At 36.9% G+C, this 23,599-nt stretch overlaps 1 protein-coding gene across 10 annotated transcripts in view; it reads left to right on the plus strand.

Annotated features, from left to right (window-relative positions):
• The window catches only part of DYRK1A (dual specificity tyrosine phosphorylation regulated kinase 1A), a 153,704-nt gene that overhangs the window by 115,380 nt on the left and 14,725 nt on the right, over window positions 1–23,599 (plus strand). For 8 of the 10 annotated variants that reach the window (XM_033232457.1, XM_033232465.1, XM_033232462.1 and 5 more), the window contains 6 exons: window positions 2,238–2,357; window positions 4,610–4,798; window positions 9,372–9,519; window positions 13,027–13,313; window positions 15,861–16,007; window positions 18,306–18,446. In XM_033232457.1, the coding sequence (XP_033088348.1) occupies window positions 2,238–2,357; window positions 4,610–4,798; window positions 9,372–9,519; window positions 13,027–13,313; window positions 15,861–16,007; window positions 18,306–18,446 (1,032 nt within the window). The remainder of the gene's footprint in view (window positions 1–2,237; window positions 2,358–4,609; window positions 4,799–9,371; window positions 9,520–13,026; window positions 13,314–15,860; window positions 16,008–18,305; window positions 18,447–23,599) is intronic. The other 2 variants (XM_033232466.1, XM_033232460.1) reach the window with 1 other exon arrangement.

The raw sequence follows: 23,599 nt of genomic DNA on the forward strand, positions 1-23,599 counted from the left end.
GACATTCACAGTTTTTTTATGTAACTAATTTTAATAAATGTATGTGTTTATTTTAGGCATACCTCAATTACTTTGCCCAACAAATAGCCTAAAAATGATTGCTAAGAGGGTAGACTAGAGCCGTAACATTGATAGGGAGCTCCTGGCAAGAGTGTCCTTGTTAAGAACCTGGAGTTAGGCCTGGATATCTTCAGCCATAATATTACAGGAACTGCACTATGATAATATTTCAGACCGCACGGATGGTGATTTTCCTGTTCTTTAACTGGCTCTGGGACCTTGGTCAAGTTCTTTAACATTGGAGACTGGTTTCTCTTGTGTGAAATGGTCACAGGAATGGTATTTAACTCCCTTGAGATTGTTGAGGAGATTACATGGGAGACTTGTAAAAATATGCATGCTAAAAACATGTCGTTCAGTAAACACCTGCTACTGTTACTGTTACTTTATTGTTAAGTTATTCGGTTAACTCTACCAATGGCTTATACTTCCTATCAAGTTTTATTATGGCGGTAATGAAGCATTGCACTGATTCAGATTTTGTGAAACCTCACATTTAGGCTGTACTCCACCAGCCCAATAAAGGGGATTACGGAATAAACTACCTGCATGAAAACAATGCTGGGAACTTAAAAAAGGAAACACATTTAAGGGAAACTTTTCGTCACCCTAAATGCTTACAGCATTCATTCACAAAAAAACTAACATGTTTATTACCCATATTAATTTATGCATTAAGTCCTTAAGGAATAGTATAAAAATATTCTGTGAACTTAGCATTACCTACTGTTTAGAAAAGTAAGACTATATATTTGAAAAATTAAATAAGTTATATCATCTTAATTCTGATGATTTTTGTCAGACAAATAGTTGTAATCACCAAGGGTTTTTTTCCCCCCTTCAGCCTTATTTGGAATTTTAAGAAGCAGAGGTCCTTGAGAAGAGGTTCTGTTATTTCAGTAAATGGGTGAATCTGCCCTCTGGGTAACAACTGTTTAGAGTTTGAGTATACATGCAGAAGAAACCAGTGTTAATGTTGGTTCATGATAAAGCGCACATAGGTAAATGCCATAACAGTTTTATCTTTTCAGACCACATGGATGGTGATGCTTCCTGTTCTGCCCACTGGTACAACCCTCCCCTCTTCTCTTTTTCGATGTGGGTTAGGTTAACAATTATACCATGACTCCACACATTTTTGTGAGGTCTTAGTATGATGTGTTTACTGTCACTCTGCCCCTCAGATTGACCTGAGTGTCCTTGGAGAGATGTTGTGTCAGGGTCTTCTGGCTCATTTCCCAGCACAAATGTCCAGAAGAGTTGGGCAGGAACACAAGGATGGGCCAGGGGGAATGGCTGTGACCACCTTGATGGAAATAATTGGTTTTGAGGATCTGTTGATTTCAAGAACCCCCATTGGGAACCCTTTGACTGAGGCATGACACTTGCTGGAGCAGTGGCACTCGGACAGTAATCCAGTATCATTGATGCTAGCCGCAGCACTCCTGGGTGTGTGTGTAGAGGGGGTGCATGCCCCCGCTCTGTCCTCTTGTAATTGCTGTGGAAACAGTCTAGCAGGATGCTCATGATGCAACCCCTCATTGCCTGTCAGAAGTGTTGAGAGCCATGAGTTGGGATCAGGGAACGGGGGGACTGTGATGGCAAGCCTTGGTTAGGGGCAGATGTTTGTCAGAGGGCAGCTGGGTCTGGTGGCATTAGGAGCTGAATTTCTTCTTGTTAGGAGCAGCTGGAGGGAATGGGGCTCTGCTGCCAGCCTCCTTTTTTGGTGCCAGCTGGGTCCTGAAATCCTATGTTAAGGAAGCTGAAAGTTGCCTCTGAGGGCTGAGTTTATCTTTGTCAGCTAGTTGTGAACCTGGTCAAGTTTTAGGAATAATTCAGAAAAAAATTTTCTTTGGGCTAATTGTGTGGTAGAGAAGCCCTCATGGGCAGCATCCTGTGTGTCTCCTAGATTGGGGTATGTCTGCAATACCACCGCTTTAAATTTGGCGGAATAGGATCAAAGCCTCAGGCAGCTGGGCATATTATCTTCTAATTTCATTTATTTGTTCTAGTGGTTGTCTTTATTGGAATCCACATAAAAGGGAACTTTGAGAGAGAATGTATAATCATCTAATGTAGATGTCTTTTAAAAAGTAGTAGATACATGCAGGTTACAGAAGAGGTAATTTATATCAGTGCAGTATAGTTAAAGTGCTAGTCTTTTCTGTCTATTTAAGGTGATGCCTGATATTGTCATGTTACAGAGGCGGATGCCCCAAACCTTCCGTGACCCAGCAACTGCTCCCCTGAGAAAACTTTCTGTTGACTTGATCAAAACATACAAGCATATTAATGAGGTAAGACTTGATTTGTTATAATAACATCTATCTTGCAATACGTCAGTGAGAAAAAAAGCAATTTTGTGACCTGTTTACCCTAAACTTTTTTCATTCCTAGTAATTGTCATATTGATGATTATTATGAAGACTAATGATTTAGAAATAATATAATTACAACTATGTAAAATATATATTAACAAGGACTGCGAAGTATAAAGATAATTGTGGATAACTTGATTTTTTAAGGTTGTATTTAATATATTATTTTTTTATTTTTTATTTATCTTATTTCATTTGAGTTACTTCTATAATAACTTATTCAAAACAAGGGGAATAAGGACTCTAAAAGTATATATGTGTTAGAATTTTTGCTTGAATTTTTATATATTTGTTTCTACTTTTGCCCTGGGTGTCAGAAAGCTCTGAAATATGTTTAATACCTAGGTACAGGCATTTGGCCTAGTGTATTTGATCTATCTATATTTCTGTGATTTTACTGTCTTTTACATTTTTGTGTGTGTTCTTTTATCTATATCTTTTTATGATAAGATGTCCAGAAGCGGCCGGGCGCGGTGGCTCAAGCCTGTAATCCCAGCACTTTGGGAGGCCGAGACGGGTGGATCACGAGGTCAGGAGATCGAGACCATCCTGGCTAACACGGTGAAACCCCGTCTCTACTAAAAAAATATAAAAAATTAGCCGGGCGATGTGGCGGGCGCCTGTAGTCCCAGCTACTCGGGAGGCTGAGGCAGGAGAATGGCGGGAACCCGGGAGGCGGAGCTTGCAGTGAGCTGAGATCCGGCCACTGCACTCCAGCCTGGGCGACAGAGCGAGACTCCGTCTCAAAAAAAAAAAAAAAAAAAAAAAAAAAAGATGTCCAGAAGCCTTTTTGTTGTAAGTAAATAAGATAAAAAACAGACACAGCACTTTGAATTGCTTGCCTTACAACTTGGTGTTTTGCCACCAAAATTTTTTCTGGTGTCTGGGACCATTGGCTTGATAGCCATTTCCTTGTGGCTTCAACTCTATCTCCAAAGTTATTAAAGGAGCATTTCTGGAGAAGAACCCATGCTTGCTTTCTTCTTCCAGTGGGAGCCCTGCACCCTTTCGTGTTGAAGGCTTGTCCTTTGCCAGCTTTAGAGCTGCTTAGCTGAAAAGTGAAAAGATGTTCTTAGGTACATGCAAATTTTATAGCAACTTAATGTTATTTAATGCCAGTATTACTACATTACAGTGGCAGTGCGGCAACATAAAATTAGAATGAACTCTGTGAGAAACATTTCTGAGTTAGATTTTGTACACATTTGTGTATTATAAACATGTTCCAGACTCGCTTGTGATTATCTGACTATATCTGATAAATTGTTGATAACAGTATATTAATTTCAATTTATTTTCTGATAAATTGTTAGCACAGCTACAGTTAAACTGTTGGAGCTTGTTTTAATATGTCTTACCACCTTATAAAGTAGACTTTTTTGGATGTTACTCCATGCAGTGTAATTTATAATTTCACCAAAGTGAGTTTACCAGTTACTTGGACTATTTCCTAGTTCATCTGTTATTTTTTTTACTAGTCTTAGAAAACAGTGTTAAAGAAAATAACTCAGCCTGTGATTAACCATAGGCTTATGGTCTTTGGGAGTGGGGGCACAAGGGCCATAACTGTTTTTCATTAATCGTTATATTTTTATAGGTTTAAAAACTGGGCATGTCTCAGAGGGCCTATTTATTTTAGTAAAACATCAGTTTGTTTACATTTAAACTTATTTTAAAAACACGTGGCCATAAAATCAAATACAAATAAATACATGCAAGTTACACAAGAGGGAATTTATATCCCAAATGTGAAGTTGGGATTGACTGAAAGGGGGCATGAGAGAACTTGAACTTGAGGTAGATGAAAGTGTTACTTGGCTGTTTGGCATTTGGTAACTTTTGTCAAAATTCCTCATGTTGAACTCTTAAGATCCGTGCCACCTCACTGTATATAAATTATACTTTAACAAATAAATATAAACTAGGTCCTTTTACTTTTCTTGAATGGCATACTTTGGACAAGTCACGTAACATTTTTTATTTACAAACTCTATAAACAGTGTAACTATAATGAATTTCACTGTAGACATTTTTTCCTTGGTTTTATCAGTGTTATTTTCTAACTCAAATGTCAACTGTAGAAAATAGATGTGTCTCAATATACACTGATAATTCCCTTCCCCTCACAGTGATTGAAGTTTCACAGTTAACACTATGTATTCTCGTTTCAGGTTTACTATGCAAAAAAGAAGCGAAGACACCAGCAGGGCCAGGGAGACGATTCTAGTCATAAGAAGGAACGGAAGGTTTACAATGATGGTTATGATGATGATAACTATGATTATATTGTAAAAAACGGAGAAAAGTGGATGGATCGTTACGAAATCGACTCCTTGATAGGCAAAGGTTCCTTTGGACAGGTAATTTAATGGAAATTTCTGAATTTCATTAATTAGAAAGAACTTCTTAGTGAATCTTGTTGTTATAGCCCTTCCTCAAGAGTATACTTTTAATATTGGCAAATAGAGCTCAGCAGTGGATGTGCAAGTATTTGGATGACCATAATTCTTTAAAGGTAGTGATACTGCATCAGTAATAAAAACTCCTTAGGCTTCTAAAAACTTCTATGGCTACCAAGTACTCATTTTACTAATGACTGGTGAATTTAAATCACTAATAGATAGTATTGCCTTTTTGTTATGGGTCTTGTATAGTCTGTAGATGATTGTTAATTACCTGTGCTAGAGATATTTACCTTCTTCTCTGATAGACCACTTCAAAGAGAAAAGAATTACCATGTTCAGGTGGCACAGTGGGAGTCCACTCACTTTTCAGGAGGCTTTGGAAAGCTGGGGGTTGTTCTCTGGCTTTTTCTTCCACCTCATGTTGTAACTATACCAGACCTCTAAGCAGGCAGGCAATTTTAGTCTCTTGTATCAGTCTCACCGATACCAAGAGTTTTTGGTCTTTCTCCTTGTACTTTATTTATTTATTTAGAGACAGACTCTCTTATCACCCAGGCTGGAGTGCAGTGGTGCACTCTGGACTCAGTGCAACTTCCGTTTCCCAGGTTCAAGTGATTCTCCTGCTTCAGCCTCCCAAGTAGCTGGGATTACAGGTGTGTGCCACCGCACCTGGCTAATTTTTGTGTTTTTAGTAGAGGCAGGGTTTCACCATGTTGACCAGGCTGGTCTCAAACTCCTGACCTCAGGTAATCCACTTACCTTGGACTCCCAAAGTGCTGGGATATCAGGCGTGAGCCACATGCCTGGCCTTCTTGTACTTTTAAAAAGATTTTTTCGGGTCAGATGTGGTGACTCACACCTATAATCCCAGTACTTTGGGAGGCTGAAGCAGAAGGATCACCTGAGCCTAGGAGTTCCAGACCAGCCTGGACAACATAGCGAGACCTTGTCTCTGTTTATTTAAAAAAAAAAAAAAAAGAAAAAAGTTGGGGGATCTCTGGCTGTGATCCCCCAGCTGCTCCCAGTTGTAAGTCCTTCTATCACATTGAGTCACAGAACTCTGTTTTGTTTGAGGTGTGATTTGCCGATAATCCCAGTCTTCTGCCTTGCAACCCTTGTGGAATGAGATGGTTATTAACCTGCAGTCCAAATACATCTTCTCATTTTTCAGTGATGAGGATAGAATGGGAATCAAAATGACTTTTCCTCAATTGCCTTTTGTTGTTTTTTTTGTTTGTTTGTTTTCTTAAACTATGGAACCTGCATGTGCTTACTTCTCTGTTCCTGCCCTGAGAGAAAGCAAAATATATGCTCATTTTTAACCTGTGAGGAAAAAGCCATCATGCTTAAAACAGAAAATGTACTGTATGTCATTAGCAGCCACAGGTCTAAATCCAGAAAAATAAATGTGTAAGGAAATACGAACATTTTTATTAGACCTGTGTCACTCCAATGTGGCCCTATCAGTCCCTGATGTCACGTGTATATGTCTTCTTCCCATGATTTGAAAGAATTTTGGTAACTACACATAATCCAGGGACCTTTTCCTTGAATTATAACCTCTTTTTCTTCTGAGGGGTTTTTCAGTGGTTTGGGAGTTCTTCTTTTTTTTATGGAGACAGGGTCTCGCTATATCACCCTGGCAGAAGCGCAGTAGTGATCATGGTTCACTGCCTCGACCTCCTGGGCTCAAGTGATCCTCCTACTTCAGCCTCTAGAGTAGCTGGGACTACAGGCACGTGCCACCATGCCTGGTTAATTTGTTGTTTTTTGTGGAGGCGGGGTTTCACTGTGTTGCCCAGGCTGGTCTTGAACTCGTGGGCTCAAGCAGTCCTCCCATCTCAGCTTCCCACAGTGCTGGGATTATAGGCCTGAGCCACCACACAGGGCCTGGGGGGTCCCTCTTGATTAAGGTATTCCTGTTTGTCAGTACGAAGCAGCTTCTCTGTCAGTCTCTTAAGGAAAGGCATTTGTGAGGCCCAGTCCTTAACTAAGGGTGTGAACACCCTCTGCTGGTTCCCAACCAGGCTACACAGCAGGAGGTAAGCAGTGGGCCAGCAAGCGTTACCGCCTGAGCTCCGCCCTCTCGGATCAGCAGCATTAGATTCTCAGTGGAGCTCAAACCCTATTGTGAACTGTGCATGCGAGCGATCTAGATTGCATACTCCTTATGAAAATCTAATGCCTGATGATGTGAGGTGGAACAGTTTGATCACCAGACCATCCACCTCACCCCTACCCTGGCCGTGAAAAAATTGTTTTCCACAAAACTGGTCCCTGATGCCCAAAAGGTTGTGGACTGCTGCTCTAGACCTAGACACTGCTACCTCTGCCATGAAAACTTCACTAACGTTTGGGCAGTTGCACTTAAGAGGTCACTTTTTAAAATTTTTTTATTTTTTGAAATGGAGTTTTGCTTTTGTCGCCCAGGCTGGAGTGCAGTGGTGCGATCTTGGCTCACTGCAACCTCCACCTTCTGGGTTCAAGTGATTCTCCTGCCTCAGCCTCTTGTGTAGCTGGGATTGCAGGTGCCCCCTACCACGCCTGGCTAATATTTGTATTTTTAGTAGCGATAGGATTTCACCAATGTTGGCCAGGCTGGTCTCGAACTCCTGACCTCAGGTGATCCATCCGCCTTGGCCTCCCAAAGTGTTGGGATTACAGGCATGAGCCATTGCACTGGGCCTAATAGGTTACTTTCTAACTTTCCTGACATCTACCATGCAAATTGTGGCCATACAGGCTGCTGTCTAAGCTGATTTGCCCCTGATGATTCAGTCTTTGTGCTCATAGTTACCTTTTTCTTCTCCCCTTCACCTTAGTTTTTCTCACACTCAGATTCCACAGAAGAAGTGAGCACAGAACCCTGTGATGACAGAGGCCCATTTGACATTGAACTCCTTTTTCCCAGGGCAGACTGATACTGCCCAAACTCTTGGGCTGAGGAGTTGTGTAGTGTCCACGTTGAAGTTCAGGTCCTGTCCCTCACCAGAATAATATCTTCTGTATAGACTTGGTCAGACTTTCGCCACATTCTGTGTCAGGTTATTGTCAAATAAGGGATTTCTCCATTTCCGTAGCCAGTGCTTATCAAGCCTGATTGTGTATTTAAATTTCTTGGGGAGCTTAACCTGAAAAATTACTGATGTCTGGGCTCCAGACCAGTTAAATTCTTTAGGCATTGATGTAAAAGAAAAAAAATAAGAACACCTTATTGAATTTGTAGTTCATGTTCAAAAACTGTCAGTTAACCTGTTAACTGTTTGGCAGGTCAGTAGATGCTCAGGCCCCCATGAGTGTCCTTTGTTTTGCAGCTCATCAGGATCTGGGCACTGAACTGCAACTCTTAGTGCAGTCAGTACATCCAGTGAAACAGAAGCATATCAGAACCACTTAGTCACATGTTTACAAGGGTAGCCTCTGTTATAAAAGACCACAGATAGTGTCTTCTAGAATTAAGTGAAACCAGAGATTAGTGCATTTTTTATTCCAAGTTTGATTTCGGTTGAGCCACTCAGAATCTGTCACAGTAGATTTAGCCTTGACTGATGAAGATCTGAGAACATACATTCCATCCTCTTCCTGACCTTATGATTTTATCCTGCACCTTGGAATCATTTGGAGTTCCTTCCCCATCCCCAGACTTACTTGAATGTGCTAGAAAATGTATCTAAAAGAATTACTTTTTCAGACAATGTATAATATAAATGTAACTTCTATTTTATTAGTTGTAATGGTTGTCACTGGTAATAAGAGGTAATGTTTTCTTTTACTTATATATTGATTTTGTAATGTTTATGTAAATAATCTTTTATAGTAGTATGTACCTCATTTTAGATGAGTCACATTTCGGGTGAGAGGTGTGCATGGTGATGTGTGCTCATGAACTCTGTGGTTTCCTTAGCAGTGATTCTCATTTTAAAACTCTCATAATCCCCCAGTTACAGCATTTGTTGCATTGTGGAACTTTACTGGTAATTTGTGTTTGATTTTTTTTTTTTTTAGTCAAAACTGATTTTTCTTTTATATACTTAGGTTTTTATGTATGAAAATCTAATTGGAAGTTAGAAAGTTATTTGAAGCCTTGTGCAGATAAACTTTAAAATATTTCATAAATATTCTTAGGGTTCAGGTTTCTCTCATTAAAAGAATAGTTCGGTGAGTTGTTTTATAGTGTTACTTAGTAAGAAAGATAAAACCTAAGCAGTTGTCAAGATTCATAATTTATTTCTGAAGGAGGAAAATAGTTAATCTAATGTTATTAAGAAAATTATCTGTTTTGTGGATATTTAGAAATACTGTACAAATGCAAAAAGAAATTCAGTTTAAAAAGATTGATTTAAAGTTACTATGTAATAAATGGATATATATTGAATAGAAATAGGATCTCTTCTACTTAGGGAGGTCAGAAAAATGATAATTATAAAAATATATAGTTGAGAATTAGGTAAATGTTATAATTAAGGTGAATTATAAATATTGTGAAATTGTTGCAATTAATGAAATAGAGAATCATCTTCTCTTTTAGGTTGTAAAGGCATATGATCGTGTGGAGCAAGAATGGGTTGCCATTAAAATAATAAAGAACAAGAAGGCTTTTCTGAATCAAGCGCAGATAGAAGTGCGACTTCTTGAGCTCATGAACAAACATGACACTGAAATGAAATACTACATAGGTAAACAAACAGGCAAACAGTGCAGTGTGCCCCAGGCCAGACCAAAACATTGAGTTAATGGTTCTTTTTTATCAAAATATTTTGATTTTATTTTAAAGTGGTTGATTAAAAATTTGTTTTTTTCTGTTGGACAGCAAGATTTATATAAGTGACTTGATCTGGTAGTAATAGTCTAAATCTTGGGGAATGTGCCTTCCAGGTAGCGTACCATGTGGAAGAAAATGAGAGTAGTGTGTGTTTTTTTATTTGCAGCTTACTGGTACCATTTGTTTGCTAATGATGCATATTTATCCATAGGGTCATCTTTCTAGTAACTTTAACCATTTCTAATCTAGCTCAGAAACTAGTTGTGAGCTAGTATGTTGTTAGTGGTTGCGGAACCATTTTTGGGACATCTGCAGCAAGATCTCAGGCTCCTCTCCAGTCTCTTCATCAGCTTGGCAGCATAAGAAGCTAATAGGTTTACGACTACAGAAAAGAGATAATAGCCGCTGCTTATTGAATTTCCACCACATTCCTTATGCTTTTCTTCCATCATCTGTAATAATTTATAGCAGTCTTTTAAGGAAGATGGTACACTTAGTTTGTATAAGAAGCCGCATACCCAGGGTCATAGGGCTCTGCAGCTAGGATCGGAAACTACAGTACTTCCGTCTCACTCCAAAGTCTGTTTCATTCTTACATAGTCTTCCTTCTGAAAACAGAAACAGGAGACAGAAGAATTATGAAAATACTGAAGTCTAGGGCCAGTTGATACATGGACAAGACATCTTCGAATACACTTTCTTTCATAGTATTTTTAATCAAATCTAATATGTCAGTGATTGTAAGACACCATCATTTCATGTACCATCAAGGAAAAACCTGTTAAGTATTCATATAAGATGCAGTCAATCAAAAATACAGACCTTAAGATCAGCGCAGATCCATAGTCACTTGTGTTCAGAAATGCTGACTTGATACACGTAAGGCTGAGTTTTATTTAACAGATTCTTTTAAGAAAACATGGTTCTTTGGTCCCCCCTTAAAAAGGTAGAAACAAATAATGGATGTTTAAAAAGGGAAAGCTTCAGATTGTTTAGATTAGATTTTGTTTGTGAAATACCTCTCACTCCTCATTGTTAAAATATAAAATGAGTTTGTATAAATTTTTCTTAGTTCCTTTATGGATACTGATATAATTCATAATAATACCATTCTTAAAATCTTTCTTGTCACACTCAATGAAACTTTGCTGTTCACTGTCAGTTACAACTTACATGAGGTGACCCATTTCCATTCAAAGGTTTTAGAAGCACATCAAGGACATTCTAAGGATGATTGACCTACACAGTGATTCCTAAACGTGCCTCCTGCCTTCTCCTCACACTTATTTACTTATGGAGCAGAAAAAATATTGATAGCATTACTGTAACATTTTAATTCTGCTTTATTTAAAAAAGACATAGCTGGCATATAGTTAAGTACTCAAAAAATGTTAGCTACTCAGTTACGTGTAATGCTAGTATTTTGTTTTGAATAAAGTGACATTAGTGATCATTTTATTAATTGTATTAGTTATTACAGATACTCTTTGGATGAGTTTTCAAATTCTTATTTTAGAAGATGGTGAATGCATAATGTCTCAAGAAACTGAGATTCTGTTTGGAAAACAAAAGAACTTTAGATTAGACAAGTTCATGTCAATTGAATTGATACCTTAAACTTAAGGTATCTGAAAGTCATATTTTGTGATGTAAATTAATTTAAAAAGATAGATGAGTGTAATTTATTCTGATGAATTTTATCATCTTGTCTTTGAACTTTAAAAAACATCTACTACTTTACCATGTAGCCAAATTTCTTATCTGGATTATTTGGTACCTGCCATGGTCTAGTTAAAACTCAGTTTAAGTCTACAACCAAGTCCTGCCAAGCCCTCCATTCTCCCCAAAATGCAGTTAAAAAGACTGAACAGATATGCTTCTTTGAGCTTTCTTTGACAATGTCAGCACATTGTAGATACTAAGTAAATGAATAAAGAATTGTGAGGTCAGGTGAAACTGAGTAGGTTGATCTTTCATTGGACGAACATTCTAATCACAGAGCTTCTTAAAGGAATTTTTATAATCCCATTAGAATTCTGATGCAGTTACTTTTTGCATTCATTTTGTGGCTCCTGCTTAACCAGGAGATTAAAAGCCACACGTGGACCATGATTGTGAGCATGTATCACGGAACTATGTTTTTAGTTTTAAACCTATAAACTGAAGTGACTAAGAACAGATTTTTTACATTCTTAGGTAACGTTTAAGGATTCCTTTGTTATTTTTAGTATCGAGTTGTGCTGTAGACTCCTCTGTAGCCATGTAGTTATTTTTATTGTGTTACTTATTCTAACTTTAGATCACCTATATCATGAAAGATCTAAAAGCAGTATTGATGTCCACTGCTTTGAGGCAGTCAGCCCAGGACTACTCCCAGGAAAACACAATGTATCCCCAGTTCTTAGTGATCAGACATTGATTACTATCAGTTTATTCCAGATAGATCTGTAGAGAAACCTCTCATTTTGTAATAGTATAAAAGAAAATGAAAGTAACCTTGACAGATGGGTAGTTTATGTCATTGCAGTTGTGTCACAGGTGTTCAGTTTGGTGTATGTAAGACTGTTAACAGGGAGGGACAGCACTTTATCGAATAACCTCATCTGACGTGAAGTCAGTGTTAATACTTAAAGCACAATCTTTGAAGCTATTCAGCCTTTTTAGAAGGTCAACAGTGATAGCGACCTATGTGTTCTATGCTGTTTCCCCACTTACAAGCCTCCTCATCATCTCTTGTTGGAGCTGAGCTTTATTTTGAAGTTTTCCAAACCTTCAGTCTCACACACGAGTTGTCATTTACTAATTTGATAAACACAGTTAAGTCCTCCAGTACTTTTACCAAAGCATGATTTTCAAACATTTGTTGTATTTGCTGAAAGGGTAAAAAAAAAAAAAAAGCCATCAATGAAAATTGTGACAGAAAATTACCAGTGAAATCTGAAGTTCTGCAGGGCAGATAAATTTCAGAGTCTACACAGAGGGCTGCCAAGTACAGCATTGTCACAAACCAGAGATCCCAGTAGGTGGAGCTTAGACATAGGAAGTTGTGAGGTAGGGCTCTCAGGGAGTAAAAAGTGCTTTCATTTATAAATGAAGATAAAAATTGCTGAAATATTCTTACTACTGTTTGTCCATTTGCTGCTTGTGTTTCAGATCTGACTTTTAAAGAAACAAGGCATTTTGGTAGTACTGCTTACCTTGTATCACTTATTGACAGACACCTGTTTAATTCAGCAGAAGAGCAACTTAGATATTCTTAACTGATTAAAAACTGCTGTTACTACAAAATGCTGATCTCCAAACTTTAACTGAACCCTGCATTTGATGTTGTAATAATGTTATAGATCATTTGAGAGTGCATGTGTTTGTTACTGTCATTTTATTGGTATATGTAATTTAAAATGAAACTTTTCTCTTTCAGTGCATTTGAAACGCCACTTTATGTTTCGAAACCATCTCTGTTTAGTTTTTGAAATGCTCTCCTACAACCTCTATGACTTGCTGAGAAACACCAATTTCCGAGGGGTCTCTTTGAACCTAACACGAAAGTTTGCACAACAGATGTGCACTGCACTGCTTTTCCTTGCGACTCCAGAACTTAGTATCATTCACTGTGATCTAAAACCTGAAAATATCCTTCTTTGTAACCCCAAACGCAGTGCAATCAAGATCGTTGACTTTGGCAGTTCTTGTCAGTTGGGGCAGAGGGTAAGTATTATTCCAGAACTTGTGAATTAAATAGGAATTAAATAGAAGTAGGACAATATAGGTGTTAGGTTGGCACAAAAGTGGTTGCGGTTTTTACCATTGCAGTTGCCATTTTTGCAATGGCAAAATCACAATTTCTTTTGCGCCAACCTAATATTTGAAATGTTACTAAGGTGTATACCATTTAGAGGCAATTACTGGATGGTTATTTAGCTTTAAAATGTAGCACTTAATTAACGTGGATATCTGTTTTGGGGAAATACCTTTTAAAATGCAAATAGCAATACTTTGAGTCAAAAGACATTGATTTTTTGAAATAGGTGTATTTAAAATTGTATGTATGCTAAAAGATTAAGGGAGAGAATAGGAGATGGAATGATTAAATATTAGAGGATTTGTAACTGTATTTCTCAAGTAAAGGTTTTAGTATAAATTTTGGGACTTTTCAGTACTAGAACATTGAATCTTTGCTGTAAAATTCTTCTCTGAAGATGGATCAAGATAAATCATTTTTCTAAAAAACTGATGGTTCAGAAAAATGCAGGTAATTTTGCCTTAGTCATGGTACTAAAGTATAGAAAACTCAGTTGATAGGCGTACTTGTTTTGATAGATAAGTTTATCTTCTTTTCCCCACTCTTACTTAAAATTTACATAAGTTCTGACACATACCCAAGCTGGTTTTTTTGAGACTGCTAAAAACAGATGTGTTCGTAGTGCTGAAAAGTTTAGCTGATTTAGGAAAGCAGTTTTTTCCGGTCATTCTTCCGGCATTATGAAAACTACTCTAACGGCATTGTTTTAGGTGTAAAATAGAAGTTATAGGGGTCTCCTCTTGAAAGGAATTAGTGTCACCATTTGATAATATTTTACTCATTTTTAACACTATTCTTTTTGCTTTAAAGTATTGAAACTGTATTTCTTCTGTTTTAAAGAAACCCAACTAACATACAGATGTTAATTTTTCATACTGACTTTCTGTTTCTTATTTTTCCAAATTAGTGAAATTTTCTGTCCTGTCCTACTTTTGTCCAGGCTTTAAGTCTAACAGATTAATCATAAGGATTTATAGCCAGTTAATAGGACTGTCTTTTTGTTATTTTCTGCAGCTTCTCTTATGGTAGTGATGCTATCGAATGTTGAAGTAATTTTTAAAAATTGGAGTAGGGACCAAAGTTTGCAGTTTTAGATGCCTTCAAAAAATCGAGAGATGCTCGTAATTTATATGGGATAGAGTGTATTGTGAATGAAAAATACATTCCCATCTTGAGAGTAGTTTGAATAGATTATAGAGTTGGGAAGTTTTTCCCCTATTTAAGCCAAATTATATATTTTGTCCTAATATTAAACATTATTATTTCTGTCTAGCCAAAATAAGCCAATTATCCCTATAATAAGTTTTTAATTATTCAAGTTCATTGGCATCACACGGGAAGTTATTTCTAAAATAGACCTGCCATGTCCCTGCCCCTAGATCTATTGGATTAGAATCAGAAGGTGGTAGGGCAAATGTGTTTTGGGGAAAGCAACTGCTTTAAACAAATTAGATAGGGAGGTGACAAGGTTCCTGACATAAGCTGTGAAATAAAAGTCTCAGGAGTGGTGAGTGTTTGGGCCTAGGGAATTAACAGTGGTATTGGCTTATAAAAACCTTGGAAATGCAGTACTTCTTCCCAGTTCTTTTAAATTAGACTTTCTTCTCATAGTTCCTTAAGGTTGGTTGACCTGTCTATGGAGGCCTGAGATTGTTCTTGAAGACTTGGCTGGAGGTTTCAGTGGGAACCACAGAAAATTTCATGAGCTTTCTGGCTGCATGGTTTGGGTGTTAAGTTAGGAAATTTAGTTAGGAGGATTTTCTTTCTTTCCCCCTTTCAATAAGCGAAACAAATTGGTCTCTGAAGAGATCCTCACATTACTTCATTGAAAATAGTCCATGTCAGGATTGTGTCTCTGTAAGAAGTCTTGGATGGAGGTAGAGAGAGAAGAGAGAAGAAGCTATTGATCAGAGACAGCTCTCAATTGAATCTTTATGTGGTAGTGTTTCTGGGATTTATCTGTGAGACAGCAAGAGTACAAGTGTCTGAATTTTAAATTACATTATATTGAAGTTACTTGACTTTTAACGCTGAGAAATACATTGTTTAGGTAAATTTAAATACAATTTAGTTGTTAAAATAGTGGTAAACTAAGTGCCAGCCATAGTAGGAGGAAATAATTATTAGGGAAATAAATTACTTTCAATAGTGTTTGTTTTTTTTTCTAGTGAGGCATAATTGTTTTAAGAAATATCATGATGACTAGGTAGGATTAGAGTAAATGAAAGGGCTTGAATCTTTACGTATGACGCATTTCACAATCAGATTAACCAGTCCCTAGAAATGTTTAGTTCTTTAAGCCATATTCATAGTCTAATGTTGAAATTAGTCAATGGAACCCTAATTCAGGAGTTAGCCAATTCTTTTCTGTTAATATCACGTCAATGTTTTTAATCCAATGCTGACTACAGTTTTAAGCAATTGAAGTAATACTATTTTGAAATGTATTTCAGATATACCAGTATATTCAGAGTCGCTTTTATCGGTCTCCAGAGGTGCTACTGGGAATGCCTTATGACCTTGCCATTGATATGTGGTCCCTCGGGTGTATTTTGGTTGAAATGCACACTGGAGAACCTCTGTTCAGTGGTGCCAATGAGGTAAATGATGTATTGCTTTACAAATTCTGTTTTCATAATTTCTTTTTGTCTTTCATCTATGACAGTGTAATTTAAAAGTTGTGTTTAGGCAAAGATGTCTATTTAATCATTCAAATGTGAGGTCAGTTTCAATGTACCTATTTTTTCATATTTGTCAGTTGTCATATAATGTAAAGTTTAGAATTATGAGATAGGAGTAGGATATTTTAATCTACTCATGAAGGAGAACAGTTAGAAAGTGTTAGATTAGAAAGTGTTAAGTATTTTGGCATACATTTTACAGGTTTTAAATACAGTAACAGAAAGCTTAAAGATGATAAGGAATGACGGCCATCCTGCAGAGATACAAACATCACTCTAAATTTTGAGATTATGATTTGGAGTTGAAGAGGTCATGGTCAGTAGGACTGATGGATACTCAGTCTGAATAATGTAGAGTAAACTAGATTATAGAATTATCAGGCTACAGAGACTGTGTGCAATTCTATATTCCACAGGTTTTCAGTCTGTGTTCTGGAAGATTTTTGAAGGTCAGACAGTGAGTGGGAGGGCAGGGACAGGCCATACCTCCCTGCAGTCAGAGAAATCGGGCTTTCATTGTTTTAAAAACTATTCACCTGTGGGGTTTTGTTTGTTTTTTAAAAGAAAAATGGACCATTGCAGATCTTGATCAGTCTATTTATAAGTGAGAAGAGAAAGGCCAAAGGCATTAATGACTTGTACCGGATTATGCAGCTGTTGATAGGTGGTGTCAGAAACTTGTCTCTTCCATCCTTCCTTTTAATTTTTTTTTTTTTTTTTTGGGAGATGGAGTCTTGCTCTGTTGCCCAGGCTGGAGTATAGTGGCGCAATCTTGTCTCCCGAGTAACTGGAATTAACAGGCAGCGCCACCATGCCTGGCTAATTTTTTGTATTTTTACTAGAGATGATGTTTCACCATGAGAGCAGCAGGAGCTGCTCTCAAACTCCTGACCTGAAGTGGTCTGCCTGCTTCAGCCTCCCAAAGTGCTTATTACAGGCATGAGCCACTGTGCCCGGCCCCTTTTAATTCATTTCATCTTGAACTGGTGAGCTACTCTTTTATAGTAACTGCCATAGTTTGTTTTTGTTTTAGTATAAATCTTACTTTGTAAATTAGTATCTTTCTTGGGCTTAAACAATATTTGAAAAACTTTGCTGTTACTCACTGTAAAGGCCGAGGTCCTTTGAGTAGCTCACAGATTCCTGCTCCCTCTGATGCCAGTTCTCTCACCACTACCTGGTCTCTCCTTCTCCCCTCACTCTGTGGTCCACACACAGCTTTCTCTGTGGTCCCTTGAAAATGCCAGCCACGGGCCCATACTCAGCCCTTTGCATTTCTTCCTTCCTGTGCCTAAAATTCTCTTTCCGAGCTAGTCCCTTGCTGATGTTAGTGTTTGCTCTGATGTCACGTTCTTGGTGAAACCATATACCCCACTTATGGTTGCAGTACCCCTTCTCATCCCATAGTTCTTAGCCAGCATCTGACATCATGTATTTAATTATTTATTGATACGGCTGGGTGCAGTGGCTTATGCCTGTAATCACAGCACTTTGGGAGGCTGAGGTGGGCAGATCACTTGAGGTCAGGAATTTGAGACCGGCCCGGCCAACATGGTGAAACCCCGTCTCTACTAAAAATACAAAAATTAGCCTAGCCTGGTGTCGCATCCCTGAAATCCCAGTTACTTGGGAGGCTGAGGCAGGAGAATTGCTTGAACCTGGGAGGTGGAGATTGCTGTGAGCTGAGATTGCGCCACCACGCTTCAGCTTGGGTGATAGAGCGAGACTCCATCTAAAGAGAAAAATAGCCAGTCATGGTGGTGCATGCCTGTAGTCCCAGCCACTCAGGAGGCTGAGGTGGGAGGATCACTTGAGCCTGAGAGGAGGTCAAGGCTGCAGTGAGCTGTGATTGCACCACTGCACTCCAGCCTGGGTGACAGAACGAGACCTTGTCTCAAAAATAAGTAAATAAAAAAAATTTTAAATAAAATTCCCCAAGAACGGAAACTTTAAAACTTCCTCTTATCTTTCCTTACTGTTAACATTGTATCCATGGCTACCTGACATAATATGTTTGTTAATTGACTATTTTCCCTTCTGTGGGGTGTCAAAGAAGGTAGGGCTTTTCTTGTGTTTGTTCATTGCTGTGTGCTGGATGTCTAGAGGAGTGCCTGACACATAGGAGGTGTGCAGTTTATTAATGAGTGAATGACTTAATGAGCAGGAGTAGATGTACAGTAGAAATGATAGGTTTTATTGTTTTTATTTTTAATACAGGTAGATCAGATGAATAAAATAGTGGAAGTTCTGGGTATTCCACCTGCTCATATTCTTGACCAAGCACCAAAAGCAAGAAAGTTCTTTGAGAAGTTGCCAGATGGCACTTGGAACTTAAAGAAGACCAAAGATGGAAAACGGGTAAAATAAGGATATATCTGTTTTGAGCCTTTGTTAAATTTATCATACCTGTCTTTTTATAGCTCATTTTGCATTTACTTGAAATCAGTGTTTCAGTCAATGATTTTATTGATACCTTACATAGATATTTTGTTCAGAAGTTGAGTATAGTTTGACCTAACTATCAGGTATGGACCAGTGTTTGATTAATGGTCAGAGTTATCTTTAAAACTTCATATTAAAAACTGTATGCCTGCATTTTGAGGCAGCTGATCACATCACCATACTTTGTTTCGACAGAAGAATTAGTAAGTTTGACCTTTGTTTCTCACAGCTCGGGCATGTAGTGAGTTAATACTGCAGCTGTGAACAGAAGTCACAATTGGTGTAAATGATTTTTCTTTAAGTTCAGTTGGTAAATTATGTCAGAAGATGATTTTTGGCTTAAGTAGTATGTGATTTTTTTTCTAAGGATATTAACTAACTAGGTGGTCCTTTGATAGACTTCAGATTCCTAGCTCAATGACTTGGATAGCAAAAATTTCACATCTTCAAAATCTTTGAAAGTGAGGTTTTTAAAACATTAGGTTTGTTTTAGTAATTTTCTTTTATCTGAGGACTTTTTTAAAGATACCTAAATTATGTCAATTTAATAGAGTAAATGATGCCAATTTTGCATCTTGATTTTTTACTTTTGTTTTATAGATCTGTAAATAATCATGTTTTGTAATTTAGTTTGGTCATAGTATTGAATGAATGTAATTATAAGTATGTGATTGAATATGACCCCCCCACACACACACGTACCAAAGAAGTCACCTTGTGATCGAAGTTTTGCATTTATAACATTTAAGAGTTTATTTTTGTTTCAGTTATTATTTTGCATTGTATTTTAGCGACACTGCCACCAGGTGTCATTTTCAGCAAACTGAAGGTGATGGTGGTTGACTGCCTTAATTCACTTCCACATAGCTGCGGAGTCATAACTTTTAATATCAGAATATTTTCTTTAGAATATTTAGAAGCACATATGTAATTGTATCTTTCAGAACTGATGTGTAAGTTATTGTGTTCTGCTATATTCACTAAAGCTGTAGGCAGTGCAGTTTCCAGCTGCTAAATTATGCCTGTTCCCCATGAGGAAAGGATGGAAAATGCTATTGAGACCTCCTGGGCCCTTGTTTTTTCTTTATCCACATAGCTCATTAATCATGGCCCATTTTCCATATAACCAAAACTTAGCCTGGGAATCCTTACTAGCTTCACCAGCATTTAAAGGAGTTCCTACCAGTTTGAATTAGCATGGAGAGGAAATTAAATCTTTTTTATGTTGTCTCTCTCTGTGATACAGACTGCTGCTTTCTCCATTTCAGATTTATTTATATTTTGCTTCTGCTATTTTTTTCTCAATAAAACATCCCATTCCATCTCTTAAATCTCTGCCTTACAAAAACCACAGTGACCTATCATTTCTTTCAAATTGATCTATAGGTACTATTTTTAGTTATTTGGGGTGGGGGCATTTCAGAAATGAGTAGATTGTCTTTTCCCTTTTAAAATTGGAAGTAGATAACATACATTTAATACATGTAAATTAAGTAGATTTTTATGAGATTTCTTTTAGTCACACTTAGCAATTAACGTAAGCAACTTAATTTTTAAAAACATGAAATAATTATTTTGCTTTTAAGAGATAAATTTTGCAACAGAAAAATCAAATTCATTATCAAATTATTACATTACAAATGGTACACTAAGAATTTTCACCAGAGATACAAATAGATGTGCATATACTTTCATTGGCTGTCTTCCTTGTGGTTTGTTTACTGATTTTATTTTTACTTTTAATTTCTCATTTTACATTTCAAAAGCCCCGTATTAGGGTTTTCCAATAATAAATACTATATAGTTTTTTCTTGATGGAGGTGGAGAGTGAAGAAGACAATAAATGATGCTGTTTTTTGAAGTACAGTTTATATATTGTAAGATACACAGATTTTAAGTATTGAGTTTGTTTTCACCTTTATGTACAGCAATGCCCCCCATCTACACCAATATGAAAGACTTCTATCACCCCAAATCTTCTTGTGACCCTTTTCTGTTATCCCACTGCTTTCTGATTTCTGTCATCAAAGACTAGCTTTGCTTTTTCATTGGCAAACTTAGTATAAATGGAGCCTTATAGTATTTATTGTTTAGTTTTGGGTTTTCTTCACTCAATAAATGTATTGCTTTTGGAAATTCATCAATATTGTATGTCTTAGGAAGTTTTTTTTATTGCTTCAAGATATTTCATTGAATGAACATGCCATAATTTATATTCATCTGTCAGTGGTCATTTGGTTTGTTCCCAGTTTGGGACTGTTATGAATAAGGCTACTGAGAATATTTTTCATACGTATGCTTTCGTTTCTCTGACAGCACAATCTAAGAGTAGAATTGCCAGGTCATAGGGTATGTGTTTAACTTCACAAGAAAACACCAGTTCTCCAAAGTTGTTTTATTTTATATTCCCATGATATATGAGGGTTCCAGTTGCATGACATCCTCACCATTTTATATAGTTTGTCTATTGGATTTTAGCCATTCTGTAGTGGATATGTAATGGTTTGCATTTGCATTTCTTCATGGCTAATGATACCACCTTTTCGTATGCTTATTAGCCTTTCATATATCTTCTTTGTCACAGGTCTTTCGCATCTTTTGCTTGTGTTACTGAGTTGTTTAATGACTGAGTAGTCCTTCGTCATTAAGTTTTTTGTCACATATATGTTAGTGTATTTCCCTAGACTGTGGCTTGCCTGTTTCTTTCTTAATATGGTGTCTTTTGATGAATAGGAAGTTTTAATATTGATGAAGTTGTATTTGTCAACTTTTTTTTTTTTGGTTCTTTTTTTTTATCCTGAGAAATCTTCGCCATCTCCAAGTTTGTGAAGATACTCTTCTATGTTTTCTTCTAAAAGTTTTTGTTTTTTTTTAATCTGCCTCTTACAGTTAAGATTCTGTGGTCCATCTTGAATTAATTTTTGAGTGTGGAACAGGGTGAAGGGGTTGAAATGCGTTTTCTTCCATATGCTTACCTCATAGTTACAGTAGCATTTGCTGAAAGCAATTGTTTTATCCTATTGATACGTTTTCAATTCTAGGTCCTTTCTATTCACACATGAATTTTAGAATCAGCTTGTAAATTTCTACCAAAAAATCATGCTAGCATTTTGATTTGGGTTGCAATTGGGGTTTCCATCAGGAAAATGGACATCTTAACAATATTAAGTCTTCCACTCTATAAAGATGGGTTATCTCTCCATTTATTTAGGGCTTAAAATCTCTCAGCAGTGTTTTGTAGGTTTTAATGCAGAAGTCTTACATATTTTGTTCACTTTATTCCTAAGTTTCTAATTTTTTAGATGCTATTTTAAATGACATTTAAAATGTATAATTTCATAATTTTTCATTTTTGGTATGTAGAAATGCAGCTGATTTTTGTATCCTAAGACCTTGCTAAATTCACCTATTCTAGTACAGATAACCCTTGAACAATACAGGTGTGAACCACACAGGTCCACTTGTATGCAGATTTTTTTCCAGCAAATACAGTCAGTCCTCTGTATCTGAGGGTTCCACATCTGCAGTCAAATGTGGATCAAAAATACAGTATTCCTTGGATGTGAAACCTGTGTATGAGGGCGAACTTTTCACATATGTGGGTTCCACACAGCCTCCTTGTGGAGCTTGAGTATGTGTGAATTTTAGTATATTGGCGGGGGGTCCTGGAACCAACCCCCTGCATATACTGAGGAATGAATGTATTTTTGTTGTTGAAATTTGATAGGGCTTTCTACTTTAAACAATCTTATGCTCCATGAATGAAGACAGTTTTATTTTTTCAATTGTATGTCTTTTTTGCTTTTTTAATATCATGAGTGGGTTTTGAATATTGTCATGTTTTTTCTGCATCTATAGGGATCGTCATATGATTTTTCTCCTGTTTTGTGGTAAAATACATTAAGTTTTTTAATGTTAAGCCCCACCCTATGATAAACTACACTTGGCCTTGATATACTGTTCTCATATATATTGCTCAGTTCAGTTTGCTAATCTTTTGGTAAGGAATTTTGTTTCTATGTCATTAGTGGATATTTGTCTAAAATTTTGTTAATAATACCATCATTAGGGTTTGATTTAAGGGTTATGCTGGAATTGTAAAACTATTAGGAAATATTTTTTCTTGATTTTTCTGAGAAAATGTGCATATTATTGGTTGACATTATTTCTTTTGTAATGTTTAGTAGAGGTCATTGATGAAACCATCAGAACCTGGGACATTTTTTGTTACAAGGTTATTTCATTATAATTTATGTTTTTTGTTAAAAATATGGTTATCCAAATTTTTTAAGTTGGTTTTGGTAAGTTGTATCTTTCAAGAAGCTTTTCTTTCTCACCTAAATTGTTGAATTTGTTGGCATAAAATTATCAGTAATATTTTACTTTTTTTTAATATCTAGAGAATCTATAGTGATTTTTTTTTTTTTTTAATTGCTAAGTCTCTCTTTTATTCCTGATATTGACCATTTGTACTTTCTGTTTTTTCCCCAAGTAGTCTTGCTCAGGGTTGATCAAGTTTATTAATCCTTTCCGACAACCAGCTTTTGACTTTGTTGATTTCTTTTTTTTTTCTTTTTCTATTCTTTTTTTTTTTTTTTTTTGAGACGGAGTCTCACTTTCTTACCCAGTCTGGAGTGCAGTGGCGCACAATCTCAGATCACTGCAAGTTCTGCCTCCCGGGTTCACGCCATTCTTCTGCCTCAGCCTCCCGAGTAGCTGGGACTACAGTTATCCGCCACCACACCTGGCTAATTTTTTGTATTTTTAGTAGAGATGGGATTTCACTGTGTTAGTCAGGATGGTCTTGATCTCCTGACCTTGTGATCTGCCTGCCTCGGCCTCCCACAGTGCTGGGATTACAGGTGTGAGCCACTGCACCCGGCCTCTTTTTCTATTCTTGATCTAGTTTCTGTTTTTTTTTTGCTCTTCATTATGTCCATGTACTTGGGTTGAATTTACTCCTTTTCTTGCTTCTTAAAGGTGGAAACTAGATCATTGATTTTTAAGCCTTTTTGCTACTATAGAATTTAATGGTATTAATTTCCCTCTAAGCACTGCTTTAGCTGCAT

This window comes from Trachypithecus francoisi, unplaced genomic scaffold (genome assembly GCF_009764315.1).
Source record: "Trachypithecus francoisi isolate TF-2019V2 unplaced genomic scaffold, Tfra_2.0 Lachesis_group14, whole genome shotgun sequence".
NCBI lineage: Eukaryota > Metazoa > Chordata > Mammalia > Primates > Cercopithecidae > Trachypithecus > Trachypithecus francoisi.